General features: G+C 43.8%; 5 protein-coding genes across 13 annotated transcripts in view; 2 read left to right on the top strand and 3 right to left on the bottom strand.

Moving 5' to 3' along the window:
* The window catches only part of celsr1a (cadherin EGF LAG seven-pass G-type receptor 1a), an 83,924-nt gene extending 77,760 nt beyond the window's left edge, over nt 1-6,164 (bottom strand). For all 9 annotated transcript variants that reach the window (XM_084573339.1, XM_084573338.1, XM_084573340.1 and 6 more), the window contains exon 1: nt 2,449-6,164. In XM_084573339.1, the coding sequence (XP_084429465.1) occupies nt 2,449-6,010 (3,562 nt within the window). In that variant the 5' untranslated portion in view covers nt 6,011-6,164. The remainder of the gene's footprint in view (nt 1-2,448) is intronic.
* Nucleotides 6,165-7,186: 1,022 nt separating this feature from the next.
* trmu (tRNA 5-methylaminomethyl-2-thiouridylate methyltransferase) lies at nt 7,187-11,761 on the bottom strand. Its single transcript, XM_084573905.1, has 11 exons — nt 11,580-11,761; nt 11,212-11,377; nt 11,018-11,124; nt 10,785-10,907; nt 10,526-10,698; nt 9,972-10,028; nt 9,816-9,882; nt 9,508-9,608; nt 9,222-9,366; nt 9,060-9,142; nt 7,187-8,943 (listed from the first exon to the last, which is right to left on the bottom strand). The coding sequence occupies exons 1-11, from the start codon at nt 11,659-11,661 to the stop codon at nt 8,794-8,796; spliced, it is 1,254 nt and encodes a 417-aa protein (XP_084430031.1). The 5' UTR covers nt 11,662-11,761; the 3' UTR covers nt 7,187-8,793.
* An 820-nt stretch (nt 11,762-12,581) lies between these two features.
* On the top strand, nt 12,582-14,228 carry LOC311508846 (L-threonine ammonia-lyase-like). Its single transcript, XM_084573836.1, has 6 exons — nt 12,582-12,776; nt 12,862-13,043; nt 13,127-13,257; nt 13,326-13,474; nt 13,558-13,647; nt 13,794-14,228. The coding sequence occupies exons 1-6, from the start codon at nt 12,599-12,601 to the stop codon at nt 14,033-14,035; spliced, it is 972 nt and encodes a 323-aa protein (XP_084429962.1). The 5' UTR covers nt 12,582-12,598; the 3' UTR covers nt 14,036-14,228.
* A 492-nt stretch (nt 14,229-14,720) lies between these two features.
* tprkb (Tp53rk binding protein) lies at nt 14,721-16,415 on the bottom strand. Its single transcript, XM_084573654.1, has 4 exons — nt 16,205-16,415; nt 15,970-16,092; nt 15,508-15,684; nt 14,721-14,978 (listed from the first exon to the last, which is right to left on the bottom strand). The coding sequence occupies exons 1-4, from the start codon at nt 16,343-16,345 to the stop codon at nt 14,892-14,894; spliced, it is 528 nt and encodes a 175-aa protein (XP_084429780.1). The 5' UTR covers nt 16,346-16,415; the 3' UTR covers nt 14,721-14,891.
* A 128-nt stretch (nt 16,416-16,543) lies between these two features.
* alg10 (ALG10 alpha-1,2-mannosyltransferase) lies at nt 16,544-20,305 on the top strand. The gene is made up of 3 exons (XM_084573403.1): nt 16,544-17,005; nt 17,577-17,774; nt 17,864-20,305. The coding sequence occupies exons 1-3, from the start codon at nt 16,841-16,843 to the stop codon at nt 18,923-18,925; spliced, it is 1,425 nt and encodes a 474-aa protein (XP_084429529.1). The 5' UTR covers nt 16,544-16,840; the 3' UTR covers nt 18,926-20,305.
* The last annotated feature ends 559 nt before the right edge of the window (nt 20,306-20,864 follow it).

Genomic DNA, 20,864 nt, shown 5'->3' with positions numbered 1-20,864 from the left:
GGATCAGTGTTGTGGCTACAAGAGTGAGTTAAGCGAGTGTATCTCGGAAGAGTTATCAGGGCGTTTTTGTGCTTCAACACAGGGCTCCAGAAACATTCTCAGGCCTTCTGTTTGCCAGAGTGGAAGCACCTGCGAATTCACTGCACGGCGAGAACTGATTAGGAAGATAAAGAAGGTAAAAAGTCCCTGTGACAGTCGGCCACATCTTCATCTCTTTTTGCCGTTGGTCCTCTCAAAACAAAAATTAGGACTCCCTTTAATACACCAGTCAATGGTCTTTTGTTCAGTTGGTCAGGGATTAAAAAAAAAATGAGGTAAATGGAGAAGACTGGCAGCTAATGTGAGCTCATGTATTCTGATTAGCCTCATCACTCAGGGACTGAGGATGTCAGTGCTGATGAAAGCAGACATAATGAGTTGATAACAATCATGTGAGGCTACTGCTGTAAGAGAAACCCATACCAAAAGTATGTTTAGCTCAATTTAGATGTTGTCACATGTAACACATAAGTTAGCTTTAAAAATAATAATTATCAGAAATCCAATTTGAACTGGCCTCAAGCTCAACCGAAAAGGATGCAAATAAATCCAACAATATGACTTCTTCATACAGAGATAGAAGAAGACGTTTAAACATTAACCAAAAAACAACCGAACAAAATACTCCATAAAGGAATACAGGGCTTCAGGTGAGCCGCTTGGAACTAAAATCAAAGGAGGCACAATCGGTTTCTTGTCTCTTAGTGCTTGTTGATAGCCTTCCAATCCCCTCAGGCCTTCCTCTCCCAAGACCCCAAGGTTGAAAGGTCATGACATCAGCTGTAATGGTTACCTAACACTTGACATCCGGGGGGAGCCATCAAAAAAGGGGGATTTGGAGCTATTCTGCAGCGAGAGTGTGCGCATATGTTTAAGTGTGCATGAAACACACGCTCGTATATAGTTATATGTCTGTGTGCACACGGGGGTGCAACTAATGAAGAGGTCCAGCCCCCACTGGGACCATCGCGAGGCCACTGTCGTCAAGGATACACCTAGACTCGTCAGCTGTTATTGACAAGCATGGATGCTGAGGCAGCTAATGAGGGCTATAAGTCCCGGAACTATTGTGATGAGACGCTGGCCCCTCGGATGCTCAGCAGGACGTCTACAGCGGCCGTAAAGCACTTAGAAAAAAAGGACGGTCTGCCTTTTGTCCCAGACAAAGACAAGGCGCAAGTCCTTCAGCAAAAATACTGTTAGAGAAAAATGAGGGGACATCTGGTGAAAACCTTCCACCGCTTGATGAACCATGGTGTATCACACTGGCTAGTCACGCAAGTAATACACTAATAGAGTGGAAATGGTGATATGCTGGCACTCCTCAGTTTGAAGACATGATATGGTGACACGAAAAAAGAGAGGGACTCTGACTGATCTTGCACTGTTGGGCTATTTGCCCAATTTAGGATTTAAACTATTTTGGGACACAGAAAAGAGAGAAAGAGAGGGGGATACAAAAGAGAAAGAAAGACAGACAAGGTTGAGCAACCAGCTGTCAATATGTCACAGGGTAGTTATTCTATCAAGGTATTAGATTTAACCTGACTCATTAATGTCAAAGGGATTTCTTGCAAAGCGTATGTGCATGTCCTGCCAGATGGGGTTCCTCAAATTGCCCCCCGGGGACAAGTAAAGTTTTCCGAATCTGAATCTGAATCTGAAATATCTATGTGTTTGCATTTGCCTAATCTTTAACTTTAGGCAAAAGTCTGCTTCCGTCTTGGGAAAAAAAAGAAACCGTACATTCTACATGACCATGCAGTTCAAATTCAAAAGCAAAGAAACCTCTCAAAAACGCATTCATTCAAATCAGTGTCGTACAAACTGTAAAAAAAAAATGTATCTGAAACAAGAAGAGCTGCCTTAAAAATCGTGGGAAACATCTTGCCCCAAGATGTTCATCCACCCCCCTGCAGCACACCTACAGAAGGACAAAAATGTTCAGCCTGCGCACTTCAAAGAGTGCAGCCTGTATAAGCTCGGAGGGAGGGCAATCATTAGCGTCGCCCTCCATGCATGCGTGTGTTCTGACTTTTGACTGGAGCCCACATAACTGCAACAACAAAGCAGCTCAGTTATGTGGGTGCCCTGCTAATAGCGGCTTTTTACTACCCCAACCAACCACTTGCACATAATACATTTATCAGCCAAATGGCACAAAAAGCCGCACAACCGGATCCTACACAGAGCCTAAAGCAAACACTTAACTGATCACACAGTCAAACGCCGCAGCCGCAACCTGCCTCCGTCTGTACCCAATAAAAAAAAAAAAGAATCTGCACCGACTCAGTGAGATGCTACACCACATGCTGGCGACTCAAATTTCCACCGTTAACACATTGTATCAGCTCGCAAAGCAGGTTTTTCACACAGAAGGAAGAGCAAGAGAAATAAACATTTAATTACCTGAGACAGAAATGGTCATGGGTGCTTCCAGCGCCCTGTCGTTGTCCAGGTCCCTGCTCAGCCTCAAATCCCCAGTGTCTTCATTCAGCAGCAGGAGATTTAGCTCATTTCCAGATTCAAACTTGTACCGTAGCTTATCCGAAACATCCGGGTCGTGAGCTGGTACCTTTCCTATTATTCCAGAAGGAAAACTGTTGGACTTGTTGGTGATGTAGTTATTAAAAATAATCTCAAAGTCCTGCAACACCGGTTCGTTGTCATTCATGTCTTTCAGGCGGATGTGGACTGTGGCCCTGCTTACTAGAGGAGCTGATGTGGCTTGGACCACTATGATATACTCGGATTTGGCTTCATAATCCAGGTCCGTGAGTGCAGTGAGGTCGCCGTTAAAAATGTCCAGCTGGAAAACCTCTGGAATATTCCCTTCCACGATCTGGTACATGATCTGAGCGTTGGTGCCCTCATCGGGATCGGTGGCAGTGATCTGGGCGACAACAGACCCCACCTGGCTGTTCTCCAACACCTCAACATAAAGCTCATCCTCCTTAAACACTGGAGCGTTGTCATTTATGTCCTGAACTGTAACGTGGACAAAAACACCTGCTTTCAGAGGTGGAACCCCCTTATCCACAGCAAAGGCCTTCAGATTATAAACGGCGACGTTCTCCCGGTCCAGTTTGCGAGCAGTTCTGATGATACCGGAGTATGGCTCTATATAGAAGTCTCCATCGCCGTCATCGCCACCTTGAAATGTGTAGCTCAGCCTGCCATTGGAGCCAGAATCTCTGTCTGAAGCGGAGATCTGGAGCACGCTGGTGTAGACAGGTGCATCTTCAAATACAGTCCCCTGGTACATGTCTCTGAGGAACTGAGGAGCATTATCATTCGCGTCCACGATGACAATCTCCACATAAGTGGTATCAGACTTCTGAGGGATGCCGTTGTCTCTGGCAATGATGGCTAACGTGTAGGAGGCCTGGTCTTCATAGTCAATCTCCATTTGTGTTGTGATGGCTCCTGTATCTGGGTCAATCTTAAACTGAGGAACATTGTCCTCCATTATGTACGTGATGCGAGCATTTTCCCCCGTGTCCTCGTCCGTCGCAGTGATCACCACTACAACGGAGCCCACTGGTTTTTCCTCACTTAGCATTACCTGGTGGTTTGCGTTTAGGATGACGGGCCGGTGGGTGTTGGCATCCGTGACGTTGATGAACACCTGAGCCGTGTCGTAGCGCGTTCCATCACTGGCAGTAACTGTCAGCACGTACTGGCGTTCCTGCTTGTAGTCCAAGGGAAGGGCTAAAGTGATGAGGCCGCCGCCGCTCTGGCTAGTGATGGCAAAGCGGTTCCTGGTGTTCCCACTGGAGATCTGATATGTCACCACGCTGTTGATGTCTCTATCCACGGCCGTGATGGTCAGCACGCTGGTCCCCACAACAGCATCTTCATTGATCTTCAGCGAGTAGGTCTTCTCCGTAAACGTGGGCACGTTGTCGTTCACATCAAGCACCGTGATGCTGACGCTGGCTGAGGAGGACATCACAGGTACTCCGTGATCTCTTGCCTCCACACCAAAAGTGTAGTAGTCAGTGGTTTCTCTGTCAAGTTCCTCACTCACTGTAATCCAGCCTGTGCTATTGTTGATGGTAAATGGAAATCCAGGCGTGGTGCCAGTAAGTCGGTATTCCAGACGGGCGTTTTCTCCTGAATCACCATCAATGGCTTGAATGTGAATCACAGAGTAACCAATGGCTACATTTTCTAACACGGTGGCCTGGAAAGGTGTGCTGACGAACATGGGCGCGTTGTCATTGACGTCCACCACTTGAACCACCACCATCCCCGTGCCATTTATCAGTGGAGGTCTGCCACCATCCTGAGCCTTAATTCGCAAATTATACTCTCGGATCATTTCATAGTCCAGCGGATTTATGACATCAATCACACCAGTGGGGGAGTGAATGTAGAACTGTCCTTTAACATTGCCACTGATGATGCTGTAGTGAACTTTGGCATTGTTTCCCTCATCTTTGTCCGTCGCTTCCACCTGGATGACTTTCGTGTTGACCGCCACGTTTTCTGGGACCCGAACGACGTACCTCTTTTTGCTGAACTGCGGGTAGTTGTCGTTTTCATCCTCCACAGAGATATTAACAGTGGCGGTGGCGCTGCGGGGGCCCGGGTCTTTGCCCTGATCGTTGGCCTCAACGAGGAGCTGGTACTGGGCCCGGGTCTCCCTGTCGGGCCGCTCTCTGATCCTCACCAATCCATTCCGGGGGTCGATCTCAAACACAGTATTAACACCTTCGGCGTTCACGATTTTATAAATCATGTTGGCATTGGAGGGAGCATCACCATCAGTGGCCCGGATTGTCATCACCTCAAAGCCCACTTCGACATTCTCCCGGATGCTAACACGGTATTCGTTTTGCTCAAACACCGGGCCGTGGTCGTTGGTGTCGCTCACAGTGACAGTGAGGTAAGTAGCAGAAGATCTCTTCGGAGAGCCATTGTCAGTTACAGTGACTTTGAAAAGATGGGTGTCTTTCACTTCTCTGTCTAGCGCCTGGACAGTCGTTATGGTCCCAGTCTGAGAGTCGATGCTGAAAAAGTCATCAGATCTCCTGTCAAACAAGGCTTCCATGCTGTACTCCAGCCTCCCTGCCTCTCCATCATCTGGGTCAGTTGCTTTTAGGGTGATAACCCGCGTTCCTGCAGGCTCGTTCTCTGGCACAGACACCTGGTAGGTGGGGAGCTGGAACTGAGGGCCTGTGTTTACCTGCCGTTTCCCCCTGCGCATCAGTGCGCCAGAGTTTCCCTTGGTGGTTTCTGATACGGACTCGTGGTGTTTAGGCACTTTCACCAGCGTCAAACTCAGCTGCACAGAGAGCTGGCCGCCTGGAGAGCTGTGCAGAGCGCAGCGCAGAGTCACCTCGGGCTGTCCCCTGTGCGGCTGGAGACACGAGTGTTTGGCCAGGAATAAATCCCCATGCCTGAACACTGCAACAAGGTCTTTCCCGAGACATTCCGTGTCCAAAAAGGCAATATTCCGCGTGAAGGCAGGCAAAAGTTCTGATACATTCAAAAGCAATTTACCTGCGGGTAGGCAGGAAGTTGTATCCAGTTTGGTAAGGTGTTTAATGTGAATGTCTGCCTTACCCGACGCTTTCTTTCTCTTGTACTTAATAAAACAGTCCTGGCCGTGGACAAACACATTAAAATGCGTCAGAATAACGTCCCCGGACGCCGAGGAACCTGTCCTGAAATAAGCAGGCGCCGGGTTCCTCCGTGCGTGCGCACAGTCAACTTTGTGGGACAGACGGATCACCCCGTCGTGCTTATCAACTTGGAAAAAGCTCTGGATGAATCTGGGGGATAAAGTCCTGTCAAGTTTGTAAGTCCACCCAGGTCCGAGGGACAGGTTCGCCAGAAGACTCCCGGGTTGTAAAGTCTCCGAAAGGTGCATCTCCAGACATCCCGCAAGCGGCACAGTGAACAGGAGGCAAACCCAAATCCAACACATCGGTCGCTCCATGCTTGTAAACCTGCCGAATCCCATTCAACTTCACAGAAACTCCTTCGCAGAAGCATTAACTCTCCCTCTCCCAGCAGCGCGCTTTACTTTTATCCCTCATTGTGAAGTTTTAAAGTGGGAAAAGACGCTCGGTATCCATAGTGTCAGCGTATCCACGGCGCGCAGCGGCTGCGTGAACCCACACCGAGTTTGAAATGAGTACAAAATGGCTCCGTGGCTCTCCTCCGCCTCCTCCTCCTCCTCCTTCTCCTCCTCAGACTTATTACCATAAACCTGCTGTGTTCTCCCTTTGGGACGCTTTCTCGAGGGGGGGCTTTTTTTTTTCTCATGGAGATTTAGGAAGTGCCACTGACCGGGTGAGCAATGCGCACAAGTGCATTGTTATTACAATAAGGAGAGAGAGTTGGGTGAAATTCCTAATGCGCGTTTGAGTGTCGCTCTCTCTTCAACTTTTGTCTGCTGGAGTAGATGTAAGCAGTGAAACGACTTGAAAGTGTTTGAACTAGGGCCTCAAGTTCGCAGTCTGAGAAAATGAAATTACATTTTGTGCCACTTTCCCAAATTTAATCAGCTGCTACTCATTTCTTTAAAAAAAAAAAGGTGGACGAGGTGAGACTTGTGAATGGTTATTACACTGGAGTAATTGTAGAACAACATGTTATCAATCAAAAATGAACCACTATTTTTTCTGGATTAGGTTTGAAAGACTACTATTAATTGTGTAGGATTTGATTTTTAAACATTTTATTTAAGATCCAGTCGTTTTTTTTTCTCTCTTTTCATCATTTTATGTTAGAAAGTTCTGTAAGCAATACTTAATAGAAAGCATTTCTTGGAAACAGAGCTCTGATCTCTCTAATGTATTCTAATCAAATTCGTTTCGCCTCTGATAAAGGGTTTAGGTAGACAAGTGACTAACGTCAAAGAAAAATGATAATGGATAATACTGCTGAAATCCATTTTTTATGTGACTAAGATATGCCACGACTTGTATTAGTATGCACTCACATATACAGTATGTTGTTTGTGCAAAATAATCCCAATAACAGGTTCACTCTGCAGGATAATCTTGTCCAACAGCGCCCCCCTGTGGATCAATAACTGTAGGACAACAAACGCTCAGCTGCTATAGTTTGAGGTATGTTTCTCCTCTGGACATAATGTTGATGCACACAGGCAAATGAAAAACAAACCAAAACATAAGTCATAGTATTTATTTACTAATTTTTTTTAATTTTCATGAACAGTTTATAGTTTAGAATCTGAGTGTACCACGCAGACCTCCAAAAAGGCACTCTTCAAAAATATTTTTTGTAGTATTTCTACAAAGGAAACACTCTGAACTAAATCTGGAAAAGAAATTTCTACTACAGTAGTTCTGTATTTGGTGCTAGCCACAAATCAAGATATTTTTAAGTTAAATCTTTTTAAAAATGACCGCAACCAAGAGTAATATAAAAAAACAAATATGTCTGTGGATACACGAGCAGCATTTAAAGTTACACGACGGCCTCATTAAAGGCTTTTTAATAATGTTTAGCAAGAGAAGAATAAATACGAGTTATTCTGATTCACAGATGAATCTGAGGCCTGAATCTCGTCCATAATTTAGGCCAAAATGAAGCCACGCTGATGGACAACCCCGTCAGAACATCTTACAACTCTCCTCCTCCTGGTTAGTGTCAGCTTTTCTCTTATTACAGCAAAACAAAGCTGTGCACTTTTTCTTAAAAAAAAATACACAGAACACAGGCGGTATCAAAGCAGGGCGGGCTGCAAGGTGACTGCTTGTTAACAAGGTGCGCTTGGCTTTGGTTTCTGCTTCCACTATTACTGGTGGTTACGCTCCAGCATGTTTTACACGAAAAGACACACTGTACACCTCATAAACTCATATATCACATCAAGTACATCATCATCCGACAGCTGCTTGCTTTTTATTCCTGCATGCCAAAGTGCCTGTCTTCCTTGATGAATGAGCAATACAAAACTGATGTCATCCAGGAGTGTACCACAAGCAGATTTCAGATATTCCAGGGAAGGCTCATGTGTGGAAAACCATTATTATTATTATTATTTTTTTTTTTAAATGGTGCATTTCCTTGTCAGCGTAGCCACCTTCTACATTTACACACTTATTCCAATGGGAGTGGAACACAGAAGTCCCATCTTTGTACAAGTCAGCGTCCGGGCCTCCAGAAAACACAGACTCCCACTGTGCTTCTCGTTCTTCTCCCCTGGTGTAGCGAACACACCTTCGTGAAACCTCTTTGGATGGTAAGCCCTTGAGACCGAGGTAGCGGATGACTGCACTAAGGCAGATGTTGTCCATTTTCAGGTCAGTGATGTCTCGGAATTTCCATTTACTCAAAACAGAAATACGGCAATGTTTGTTTCGCTCAAACTTTCTGCCTAATCGATCAAATAGCTGAAGTGCATGTGCACGTATGAAGAGCTTAATAAGTACAAATTTATCAATTACCCATCATACCTGAAAACTATTGCTGTGGTGCTGGTGCAGACCTGTTATGTTAGAAGTAAAATACTTAATTTATTTTTAATATGAGGTTACTTTTTCTAAGTAAACCCTCTTATTATCATTGAGTCTCAACCAAGAACCTAGCTGAACTGTGTTAAACGACCAAATACAGCTCAGAAACTCCTTTTCCTTGTGCAATAAATACTGTTTGAAAACACCTTTGCAGCCTCCACAAAGACGCACTAGATCACCAAGCCCCGTCTAAGAGGGGGCTGATTTTCATGTGGTTGCTCTATTTAATGTACCAGAGTCAGACTGTGAGGTCATCTCAGCTGGCTGGTTGAGGACTCGGCTGCTCTTTGTGCTGCGCGGCTGCTTCCATACGCTCCCGGCCCTTCTGGAGCGTGTACTCGCTGGGGCCCAGCTGGATGATCTTCCCGCTGCCCAGACACTCGTCCCCTTTGTAGAGCACAGCGAACTGGGGCAAGGATGAAAAGAAAAGCTCAGAAAAACACAAATTTACAAGCAAAACTCTAAAACAAGACAAAAGAACTAGATAGTGGCATAGTCCAGAACAATTAGCTTAGCAGTCACCTGTCCGGGGGTCAGAGCTCTGACTGACTGGGAGAGTGAAATCCACACTGAGCCGTCCATGTTCAGAGTTACTGTGCAGGGAACTGGAAAACAAAACATAAGCAGAGCTTTATTGTTTAATCTGAATTTCGGTTCTTCTTAATGATCACTTCGTATGCTCACCCAGCGGCATCTGGTGGATGAAGCGGAAATGGCACTCCATCATCTGGGTCCTGACGAGCTCAGGAGGCGGGTCAACGGCTAACCAGTGGAAGCGGTCTGTTCGCACCGTGTCACGGAAAAGAGACGGGTGGTTGGTGTTCGGAGCCTGAGACACGAAAGGCACAATGAATTAAGTTGTACGTACGAAAAACATTTAATATCATGCTCAGTCAAAGTCATCATGGAAAAAAAGATCTGAGACGATATATGCTTCGATTAAAAAATTTAAAAAAACACATTTTCTCACCACAAGCACATCTCCAGTAACAATGTCTTTGTCCACCACAAACCAGGCGTCTTTCGTTCCTCCTATCCTCGCCCTCTGGCCCAGGGTCAGGGTGAACCAACCTACACAGACAGAAGCAAACAGGAAAAGAATGTGAACGTAAGCTATTAAGGACCCAAACTTAGAGGTTAAGAATGAAGACACAGCATCAAAAAACAGCTGAATTAAGTTTGTGTTGTTTTGACCCTAACTTATAACACAAGCAGAGCCATTGTATTCTGTCTGTACACTAATATATTCACTGTGAGAGAATGTCAAATGACAGTTACCTCTGTGTGTCCCCATGACAGTCCCATCCTCGATGGAGACAAAGTTTCCTGGTTTTGGTTCTAGATACTAACAAAGGAGAAAAAAAAAACAGCTTGTTACAAATCCAAAAAATAAATAAAAACAAAGGAAGAAATACTTGAAATTATGCTTCTCACCTCCAAGATGAACTTTTCAAAGTTTCTTCTCTCTCCAATAAAGCAGATGCCCATACTCTGCAAGAGCCAAGACAGCTTACTGTGCATCAAATCAAATCATGTATCCCTCTTCATGCTGTCCTAATGTCAATCTTTATAAAGTCAGGTCCCTTCCCCAAGCTTTTTTCCTTGCCATCATTCTGATACAGTTTGATCTGAGTTTAATTTGTCCAAAGATGCTGTTCCATTACTCCTCTGGCTTTCTAAGATGTTTCTGGAAATGTCTAATCTAATTTATTGCACCTTTTAGTGAACCCTCTTTATTTTCTCTTGACCTTGACCTGTTACCCACTTTACTGACAGAGAAATAGTGAAGGAATATTTCACAGCTGTCCGTGAAGTTGTCCAGTTACTGCTTGCCTCTGTATTTTTTAAACCATTCTTTCTATTTGGATGTGTGTATCCTCAAATTAAAGCCGAGAGTCTGCACTTAAATATATATATTCATTCTATAACTTTGTGTCTGTGCCCAAAAATGTTGTGGTCCTAACTATATATTTGGGCTCTGTGCGCACCTCTTTCTTCTGCAGCACGTGGTGAAACCCTGCCTCGGCGGCGATCTTTTTCACAAACTCTTTGGTGAGTCCGGCGAGGGGGAACATGGTTTGTCTCAAGGCATCTTGGGAGATCTGGCTGAGGAAGAAGGTCTGGTCCTTGAGGAGATCGGCCCCTTTGTACAACCTCACAGCTGGTAAAGGGACAAGAGGAAGCAAGGATGTGAGCTGCAGATTTAGCCTCAGCCACAAAAGAAGGCGAGGAGGATCAAACGCTTACGATTGCGGATCTCGAACCGATCTCTGAAGAGTGTGGTCGACTGGGCTTTGCGCTCCTGCTGGAAAACCTCGTCGTCCTCCTGTGACGTCCTGGCGTAGTGGCCCGTCGCCATGGCGTCAGCACCTACAACGACAATGCCACAACAGTAACAAAAAGCCTTATTTAACGAGGCTTTTAAACAATGTTTGGCACTTCACTTTACATTCAAAATAAATCAGAATATGGCACCGTACCCAGAGTGTTGATGGCGTACTTGTGGAAATGGTTGAATTTGATGTGTTTGTTGCACTGTATGTCTGGGTTTGGCGTCCTGCCCTTCTCATACTCCTTCAACAGATTGCTGCATGCAGAAGATGACAGATGTGACGTTAAAATAATAATAAGTAGAAATAAGAGGTGGCTGATGTTAGCGTGGCAGACACAATACCTGAAAACTTCATGCCAGTACTCTTTGACATAGGACACTTGATGGAATGGGATGTCCAAGATCTGGCACACTTTGTAGGCGTCCTCGCAGTCCTTCTCTGAAGTACAGACCCCACTCTCATCCAGAGAGTCCCAGTTCTTCATGAAGACTCCTGTCACACTGTAGCCTTCATTAAGCAGACAACAAAATGATAAATGATACAGCTAAACACATTTGGAAACAAACGTAGAATATGTGCTGAACTTTACAGTTGGAAAAATTGTACAGCTTTGTTTGTGAACATTATTGTAGTTTTCGTATTCAAGCACGGTGCTTAGCTAACCTTTAATATTAAGTAACCTGAAGTGTGTGTGTCTGTGTTGCCTCACCTCTTCTCTTCAGCAACAACGCCGTAACAGAGCTGTCAACGCCGCCCGACATGGCGCACACGACGTGTCTTATCAGACCCATGTTTGCAAACGACAGTCGTTTCAATTAATGAAGCCTCTCGCTTGTGTAATTAACTAATTTTGCCTCACTTCTCTCCGTTGACTCTTTCAAAAGCCGCCATGTTTGCAGTCCGGCGGGCAAAAGCGTCCGACTCGAAGCACGCCGTAAAACGGAACCGTGGGGAGGCCGGGAGCAGCAAAAAATGTAACACCGTAAACATCACGGAGCTGAAAAATAAAAAGGAATCAAATAAGGTCAGTGGAAAATATCCGTAACAAACTAAACATACCCTTTTATTTACATTAAGTGTGAATTTGTGAAGTGTAGCTTTTGTAACTCCGCGTGCCTTGGTTTTTTTTGAATAAATATGCAATCCGTGAACCGGTCACATGTTATGTGTCAGCATGAACCAAAGACTTTAAAGTTTTGTTACCTAATTGTTAGCTATTTGAACTATTCTTTATTATTTTTCCATTACAAATGTGAATATATATTTTTCTAGTGTTCATTCAGACGTGAACGGCCAAACAGCTTTCGTATATATAATAAAGCACCTGTAATAACTGAAAAAAAAATCATAATTATTCTGATATAAACCATTACATTTTAAAAAGCGTACTTTTTTGTGAGACTAAAATGCAGCGGTGGAATATAACAGTATTTATTTGCTCATTTAAGTACAAATAAAAATTTTAATATTGTTTTACAGTCCTGCATTTATCCGACAGATTTGGTTACTTCACTTTTTTTTTTAACACACCAATATTGACTGATTAATGTAGAAAATAATCTGCAAATTAACAACAGTTGAAGGAGATTTTTTTTTCTGCATATATATTTGTTATACATTAAGTATGTTTTCCTGATTATACGTCCTTAAGTCCTTAAGCAACATTTTCAGGTTACTTTTACCATGTGGTTGTTACTTAAGCATATATTTAATGTCTTTCCGAAACAGATGGGTGAGGTGTCCGCAGACGCCGTCACCCTGGATCTATTGAAAGAAGCCAGAGAGACGGTCAGGAGCAGCCCTCTAGGCGTCATCAACACGCCCATGGTCGCCTGGTGCCAGACCACCCTGCCTCTCAGCATCAGCTGCAACATCCACATCAAACTTGAAAACATGCAGAGAAATGGTTGGGGACGTCCCACTTTAATTCAGGACTGGCAGTCTCACACGGCTCATTTTTGTGACGTGTCCACGTTTATTTTCACTGACAGGGTCCTTTAAGATCAGAGGAGTGGCCAATCAGTTTGCCCGGAGACCGAAGGGTGGTCGTTTTGTCACCATGTCTGCTGGGAACTACGGGAAGTCTTTTGCGTACGCCACAAAACACTATGGGTCAAAGGGGAAGGTGGTGATGCCAGAAACAGCCCCAGAGTCCAGGTCCATCCTCATACAGGTTAGAGGTCATCTATAGCCTTCTAAGAACATCTAAAAGTCCTTTAGATGTAGTTTACGTTGTCTCTACTCTGCCATTCTCAGAGTTTCGGGGTGGAGGTGGAGCAAGTTCCTACACCCTGTCTAATCAACGTGGTGAACCGTTGTGTTCGGGAGGACAACATGACCCTCCTGCACTCCTATGATGACCTGGATCTAATAGCAGGACACGCCAGGTACATTTAGAGTCGACATCAGATTTATAAAAGCTGTTTTTAAACTCACATTAATTGTGTGTTTGCAGTCTAGGCATGGAGCTGTTGGAGGTGATGCCTGAGCCTGACGTGGTGGTGGTGTGCTGTGGCGGAGGCGGGCTGCTGGCCGGAGTAGCCGCTGCCATCAAACTGTCAGGTTGTGATAAAACCAGGATCTACGGCGTAGAACCAGAAGGAGGTAAAAAAAATATATATATCTTTTGTTTCAGTGTCATCTATAAAATCAGCAGACTATGACTTTGTGTGTGTGTTTGAACGCAGCCTGCACGATGTACAAAAGCTTCAAGGAGAAGAAGGCAGTGGGGATGGACACTAAAAGCATTGCCTCAGGTCTCGCACCACCTTCTGCAGGTACTGCTCCATTTCTTTTTTCTGCCTCGCTTCAGGTTTTACTGTCTAATTCTAGACTTGTTTGGTTTCTTTCAGTTTCCGATCATAATATTCTGCCACAAATCAATCGGAAAACCGACAAAACCTTCTTTTTCTTTGCTCCCCAGGCAGGCTGCCCTATGAGCTGTGCCAGCGCTACGTCGAGGGGATCGTCCTGGTTAGCGATGAGGAGATCGTGGCGGCCGTGTCCACCCTCTACAGATCTGGGCTCGTGGTGGAGCCATCGGGCTCCGCTGCCTTTGCTGCCATTGTCAGCAACAAGATACCGGAGCTGGAGGGGAAGAACGTCGTGTGCATCCTCAGCGGAGGGAACATCGGAAAAGACGAGCTTTCCAACTTGCCGAACTGACAAATTCACTCGACTGTAAAATGACTTCTTACAAATGTGTGCAGACGTGACTTTATTTCTTATTGTATTGTATCTTCTGTGAAAGTGTCTCTATGTGTTACCTCTCTTGCCAATCATTCAAATCACTACAATAGCAAAATACATATCATTGTAATTTTATTATCTCCAGTGTGGTCAGACACACATCTAATTATATAAGTATGCAAATGTAAATGAATGAAGTTAATTAAACTTGAATGAAGAACAGGTCATTTAAAGTGACTGAAAGAACAAAGCTGGATCAAATACATTGCTTTAGACACGGTATATTTATTATTCTTGCCTTCTTCTTCTCTGGCTGACAGTGATTTTAGGTCTTTCATGTCAGTGATGTGGATGCGTGAGTTTTTTTTTTTTTTAATCCTCTAGAGACCTATCTGATATTTTGCCCGCAGCGCTTTGGATTTATAATTCAGCACCGCTGACAGGAGACCAGCTTTACATCACGGTCCTGGACTCGGAGCCCACCTTCAGCTCTCGGAGCCAAAAATAACTGTCACAGGAAAAGTTCAAAGGAACCGGAAGCGTGAAAACTTTGGAGAAGAACTTCCATAACTGCCTCCAAACTTTGTCCGCATGTGTCGCCGTCTGATCGTAACGGATAACGGATGAAATAAGTAGGTAGAAAAAGACAAGTTCATGCAAAGACTTCTGGAAAAATGGATTTATTTTGCTCTGTACATAAAGTCTGACTGTTTCGGTTCAGATTTTAATTTGTATTGAGTAAATAATAGACAACAAAATGTGTTTTAACATCTCATATAACAAAAATACAACCTCTCTATTAGAACAGTTCTGCTCTCATATCCTGGTGAAGCTACATGACATCCTTGGTGGCCATTCTGCAAACGACCGCGTCAAGCAGACTCGTACATTTCTCCTCCTGAGGAGTGACTTTGTAAAGCTGCAATGGAGATAAAATAAGAAAATAAGATTCATAAAAATGCTCCTGAAATCAATCATATAATACTGAAAAGTGTCAACACAGATGTAGAATCAACATGTGTAATTTTGTTGTAATTTAGAACTTAAAAGAATACCGTGTGACATGGTACATTTAACGGTACATTTAATGGAATGTGATCCAATGCTCTTTTCAAAAATGAAAGATAAGTTTATCAAACTTGTGTATCTTCTTTCGCTTCTCAAACCACGTGACAACCCCTCAGATTACCTGCTAGCTGCAACAGCAGCAGCATTTTCCTTATATGCTGAATATTAATAATCTGAATTAATCATATATAATAATATATCAAACACACGGCCCGAATCAGTACTTTCAGTTCGATATTGTAACTGCAGCCAATACTTCTGAACATCAGATGCATGCATGCAGTACTTTTACTAAAGATTAAGTATATTTACATTGGTAAAGTTACACACAGTGATGCGCAATGAATGAGTCCAATTCATTAGAGCACATGTGGGCAAACCTTTTTGATCTTTGCGTGGTCTGACAATGAGGACACGTCTTCCGCTGGAACCTGCCGTCCATCCACGCGGTCTGTGATGTCTGACAGAAGCTGCTCCTCGTCTTTACTGTGCACCAAAACCACCATGACAGAGTCGTCGCCATCCGAGATCCCAAACCTTTTAAAGGCCTCTGAGATCTGGATTAGTGAAGGAAATGAAAAGTTTTCAAGACGTTCACTTATCTGGTGGTGCTATCCAGAAGCAGTCAGGGACGTATGTGTTGTGTGGATAAAATAATAAGCTTTGATTTCTACATAAACAGTAGTGCAATTTAACGCTGGGCAAATCAGCAAGGGTCAAATATTTCTGTTCTACTAATATGATAAAGGGGAAAATTAATGTTTTCAGATAATAAAATATCAGCAACAGGAAACTGGGAGTTATTGTCCACAATTAATGAAAATGTATGCATTGTTTCTTACGTTATTAGCAGGTGACAGGTTGAAGATTATCTCTGAGTAAAGACTTCTCGTCTTCATTTTTCCGACTGTCTGTAAATGTACAGCTTTATTGGCAGCTACCAGCACTTGGAAAGTGTCCACCAGCTGGAAATGAACAGGAAGTCTGTCAGTAAATAAAATACTACCATTGTTAGCTAATAAACAGTACATTAAACTGTGAGACAAGCTGTTAGAAACGACGGGGGGAAATCCTCACCATTGTGGGGTTGATCAAGGCTCCGTTGATTTTACCCTCCATGGCACTTTTTCTCAACTCTGCCGCGTTTTTGACTTCTTTGAAAAGCATTTGAGTTACTCTGTGGTCGGGGTAAAGCTCTAGCCCATGTGTTAGATGCATGTTGAAAAGCGTAGACCAAGATATGAGAAAATTACAATTTACAGGCGGTTAGCGCCGAGGTTCACGTGAAGTCTGTACACGGCGGGAACCATAACACGGTGACACCGCTAGAAAGGAAGTTTCCTCCTTTCAGAAAATGTTACACACATAAAACAAAAATTATTTGATGAGAATGTCTATTAAGATTAATTATTTGTGTTTTTATCGTAAGTATTATTTGATAAAAGTACAACGCTAAAGGGTTTCGCGCAACCTAGGAACGAATGGTTATGTGATTGTTTCCGTTCCGGGCTTGGTTCGGAAGCGGACCAACAGCTGTCACAAATCATAACTCTTCCGTTTATCAATACAGTACACATTTCAACCAGTTTCGCTTTGAATTGAGGTTGTTCAGTGTTTTTTTATACGCGATTCCAATCGCTATGCGGCACAGACAAAAGTATTACAGCTAACTTTGGACCAAATTCACTTTTGCATCGCGTTTCCTCATCCAACATGGAGAAATTTGAAGGCTACATTTTCACTGCTCTCTGCAGCATAAACTTCTTTTCATCATGCCTGCTGTTCTCCAGAGTTACTCGGGAGCAGAGGGAGCCGTACATGGACGAGATTTTTCATGTCCCGCAAGCCCAGAAGTACTGCCATGGGAAATTCAACGAGGTAAAGTGGAGCTCTTGGTGTCACGGTAGCCGTGAAAGTGAGTCCATCACTGTTAGGCGGATTAAGGCTAGCTAACAGCGAGGCTTTTGTTGTTTGCTTGTGGGGGCTTTAATCTCCACGGCGGACATATAGCATTAGTGGGAGTTGCATAAATGTAGCTTTTTTTTATTTCCATGCAGTTTGTTTGCACGTATAGCTTGAATAATGTAAGAAAAAATAAAAAATAAAAAAGACAAAAAGCAGATGAATTGCCGTAAATGTAATTTAATTTAAGTAAACTAATAATAATGATAACAATATCCGAGTGTTTCATAGTTTATTGTACTTATACTTAAAGGGCCCCTCCAGTAGTGTATTGAGGGCCACAAAAATGTGAGATCCTCAACTTCCCATGATTCAGCTGGGCAGGGTGATACATTAAACTCAATAATAGAATAGAATAGAAGAATAAATATTGCTCCTACATTGTCATGGTTGTTTTCTCACATCCACATAAGACTTTTTACCTGCCGAGTAATCTACCTATGTAAACGGACTAAATGCCCCTCTAAGATGGTTTTAATCTGTGCAGTGGGACCCGATGATCACCACTCTCCCAGGCCTTTACCTCGTCTCCGTGGGAGTCATCAAGCCCCTGGTGTGGCTCGCTGACCTGAGGGGCGAGGTGGTGTGCTCCACAGCCATGCTGCGATTCATCAACCTGCTCTTCAACTGTGGCAACCTGTACCTGATCTATCTGCTCATCTGCAAGCTGCACCTCAAGGAGAAGGTAAGAGGAAGAAGAAAACCATAATATGAGTCATATGTCATAGTTTCTCACTTTCCTTTTCTTCTCGTGTGACGTTACGTCTCTTCTAGACACGGACAACCTGGCGGCGAATCCTGTCTGCGGTGTCTCTATCCACCTTCCCCGTGCTCTACTTCTTCAACTTCCTCTACTACACGGACGCCGGCTCCACCTTCTTCATCCTTTTCACCTACCTGATGACGCTCTACGGGTGCCACAAGGCCTCGGCGCTCCTCGGCGTCTGCTCTGTGCTCTTCCGCCAGACCAACATCATCTGGGTGGCCTTCTGCGCCGGCACCCTCGTGGCCGCCAAAATGGACGAGGCCTGGAGGACGGAGCACGCAAAAAAGAGGGACGAGAAGTCGCCACCTTCTCAGGTGCCACTGTCCTTTAGTGGAGCTAAGAAAATAGTGCTTTTCACCGTGGAGTTCCTCACGTCACCCAGTCACGTGAAGGCGGTGCTGCTGGTGGCTTGGCCTTACGCAGCGGTCGGCGTTGGGTTCCTGGTGTTCGTGGTGATGAATGAGGGGATAGTGGTCGGCGACAGGACGAGCCACGAGGCCTGCCTTAACTTCCCCCAACTCTTCTACTTCTTCTCCTTCGCCCTCTTCTTCTCCCTCCCCGTCTCGCTGTGTTACCACCGCGCCCTCCGTTTCCTGCAAGCTCTAAAAAAACAGCCTTTGTTCTTCCTCTTCGTCACCGGCGTCTCTTTCTTCCTCGTTTGGAAGTTCACTTTTGTCCACAAGTACCTCCTGGCAGATAACCGCCATTTCCCCTTCTACGTGTGGAGAAAACTCTTCCAGAGGCACGAGCTGATGCGTTTCCTCCTCATCCCCGCTTACATCTTTGCCGGGTGGAACTTTCTGGACTCCTTCAAGTCGCGCTCGCTCTTCTGGAGCTTGGCCTTCCTGGCATGCCTCCTGTCCGCCACAGTCCCCCAAAAGCTTCTGGAGTTCAGGTACTTCATCGTGCCGTACCTGATGTACCGTCTGCACATGCCTCTCCCCTCTCTTCCCAGACTCATTGTGGAGTTCGTCCTGTACACGGCCGTGAACGCCGCCACCATTTACATCTTCATCAGTAAGACCTTCCACTGGCCGGACAGCACAGCCACGCAGAGGTTCATGTGGTGAAGACGAGAGACGAGGAAGGTTCACAGGAGGATTTTTGCAGGATATCCCAGAACCAGTGTATGTGACAACTCAGAAATCCCTATATTTACTGAACACAACTTCTATCATTTAGACTGAGAATATGAAACAAAGCCAAGAACTCTAACAAATATTAGATGTTAAACAGGTTGAGTTTGGTTTTCAATAGCAAAGGCTACAACCCCTGAAATAAGTCTCTTTTTTGTGAATCTGGAAATGACAATTCAGTGTATTGATGGTATCAGTATTGTAAAATCATTGGTACTGGTATACGTTCTGGTGGTCTGTATATAAAAGTTGTTTGTACCTGAAAACTGTTGATTTTTATACAGGGTGAAAAATGAAATTTGACTTTTTGTGTGAATTATGAAGACGGCCTGTGATACAGCATTTTCTTTCTTTTTACTGTACATGTAAAATGACATACTATACGTCTTATTTTGGAGAATTAACTGTTAACACAAGCTGTAAATATGATTAAAGAAACCAAAAATGTTTTTTTGAACTTTGCCAGTGAAGAACGATGAAGGACATATTTGACACTGACTTCATAGTAATTAAAAATTTGGAGATACGTTTAACATTGATATATACTTTGACCAAGCCATAAGGATCCACTGGAGCTGACTGAGAAGTGTCATTGATTGTCAATTTAGATGTGATTATGATCAGTATATTTTTTTATTATTATCTGGGTGTTGTTCTTCTGGCCTTCTCAATGTTTTGTCAGTTGTTGGTTCCTTTTATTTGTTTGTGGATAATTTATTTTTTCCCCCAATTGATCCCAGTTTCATTGGTTTGTGACTTTAGTTGATGAAATTCTGCCAAATGTTAATGAATCTTTTTTTTAGTGTGATTTATCATTCCAGATTTTCTTCTTTGTGATCCAAATACCTCTGACTTGCATCAGTTGCTTTCTATGTTCACGTATGTGTACTTGCGTTCACACTGTCCTTCCAGCTGTACATACTGTATGCTGCTCACATGTTGATACAGCCTTGTAATAAAATGTCTTAAATCAAGACTATAGAGTGTTTGTGACGACTATAGTTGCCATAAAAACGGCACCCAGAAGACTCTCCATTCACACACTATGTACAAAATGCTTAAACACTGATACACAGGGATTAATGCCGACATAACTTTCCTCTGCAGATTCAGGAAATTAAAGTTACAGTGCAGAACTTCTGTTTCCCCCTTCTGGTAGGTAATAATTACACGAGTCACGACCAGTGTTCACTCGTGTATGATTTGTTCCTACAATCCTTCAACTAAAGGATAAGGCTAAGTTTATATTATTTTCTACACTGCCTGGCCAAGTCGTGGACCACCTTTAGCTTTGATTACAGCACGCATTCTCAGTGGCATTGTTTCGATAAGCTTCTCCAAAGTCACAAGATTTATTTTCATCCAGTGTTGCATTCATTTTTCACCAAGTTCTTGTATTGATGATGGGAAGAGTCTGATCACTGCGCAAAGCCTTCTCCAGCACATCCCAAAGATTCTCAATGGGGTTAAGGTCTGGACTCTGTGGTGGCCAATCCATGTGTGAAATTGATGTCTCATGCACAAACACACTACTGTCAAATGAGAGAACACGAAGTTGAACGTTGACAATTTATTGCCTCACACAAGCTGATTTTTGATAGGGTATGAAAACTAAATAATACAAAAAACAGCTCCTTTTAAAAAAAAAAAAAAAAAAAATGAAATAAAAGCGTCCCTTCTCCTTTATTAGAAACTGAGAGTTCAGTTCCGTTCTGTGATGTGTGTGTAATGTTCTGTTCATATGACTACTACTACCCGGGTAGATTTTTGTGTTATTCTCTTATCTGTGTCAGTGAGTGAAGTGAAATGACGTCTGGGGTTCTCCGGAGTGGATCCACAGCTGGCCACACTGTGCTCTGTTCCGTCCGAGTCG

Source organism: Chelon labrosus (assembly GCF_963514085.1).
Source record: "Chelon labrosus genome assembly, chromosome: 23".
In the NCBI taxonomy this organism is placed as follows: domain Eukaryota; kingdom Metazoa; phylum Chordata; class Actinopteri; order Mugiliformes; family Mugilidae; genus Chelon; species Chelon labrosus.
Note: the sequence above shows the minus strand (reverse complement) of the source record. Positions and strands in the feature narration are given on the sequence as shown.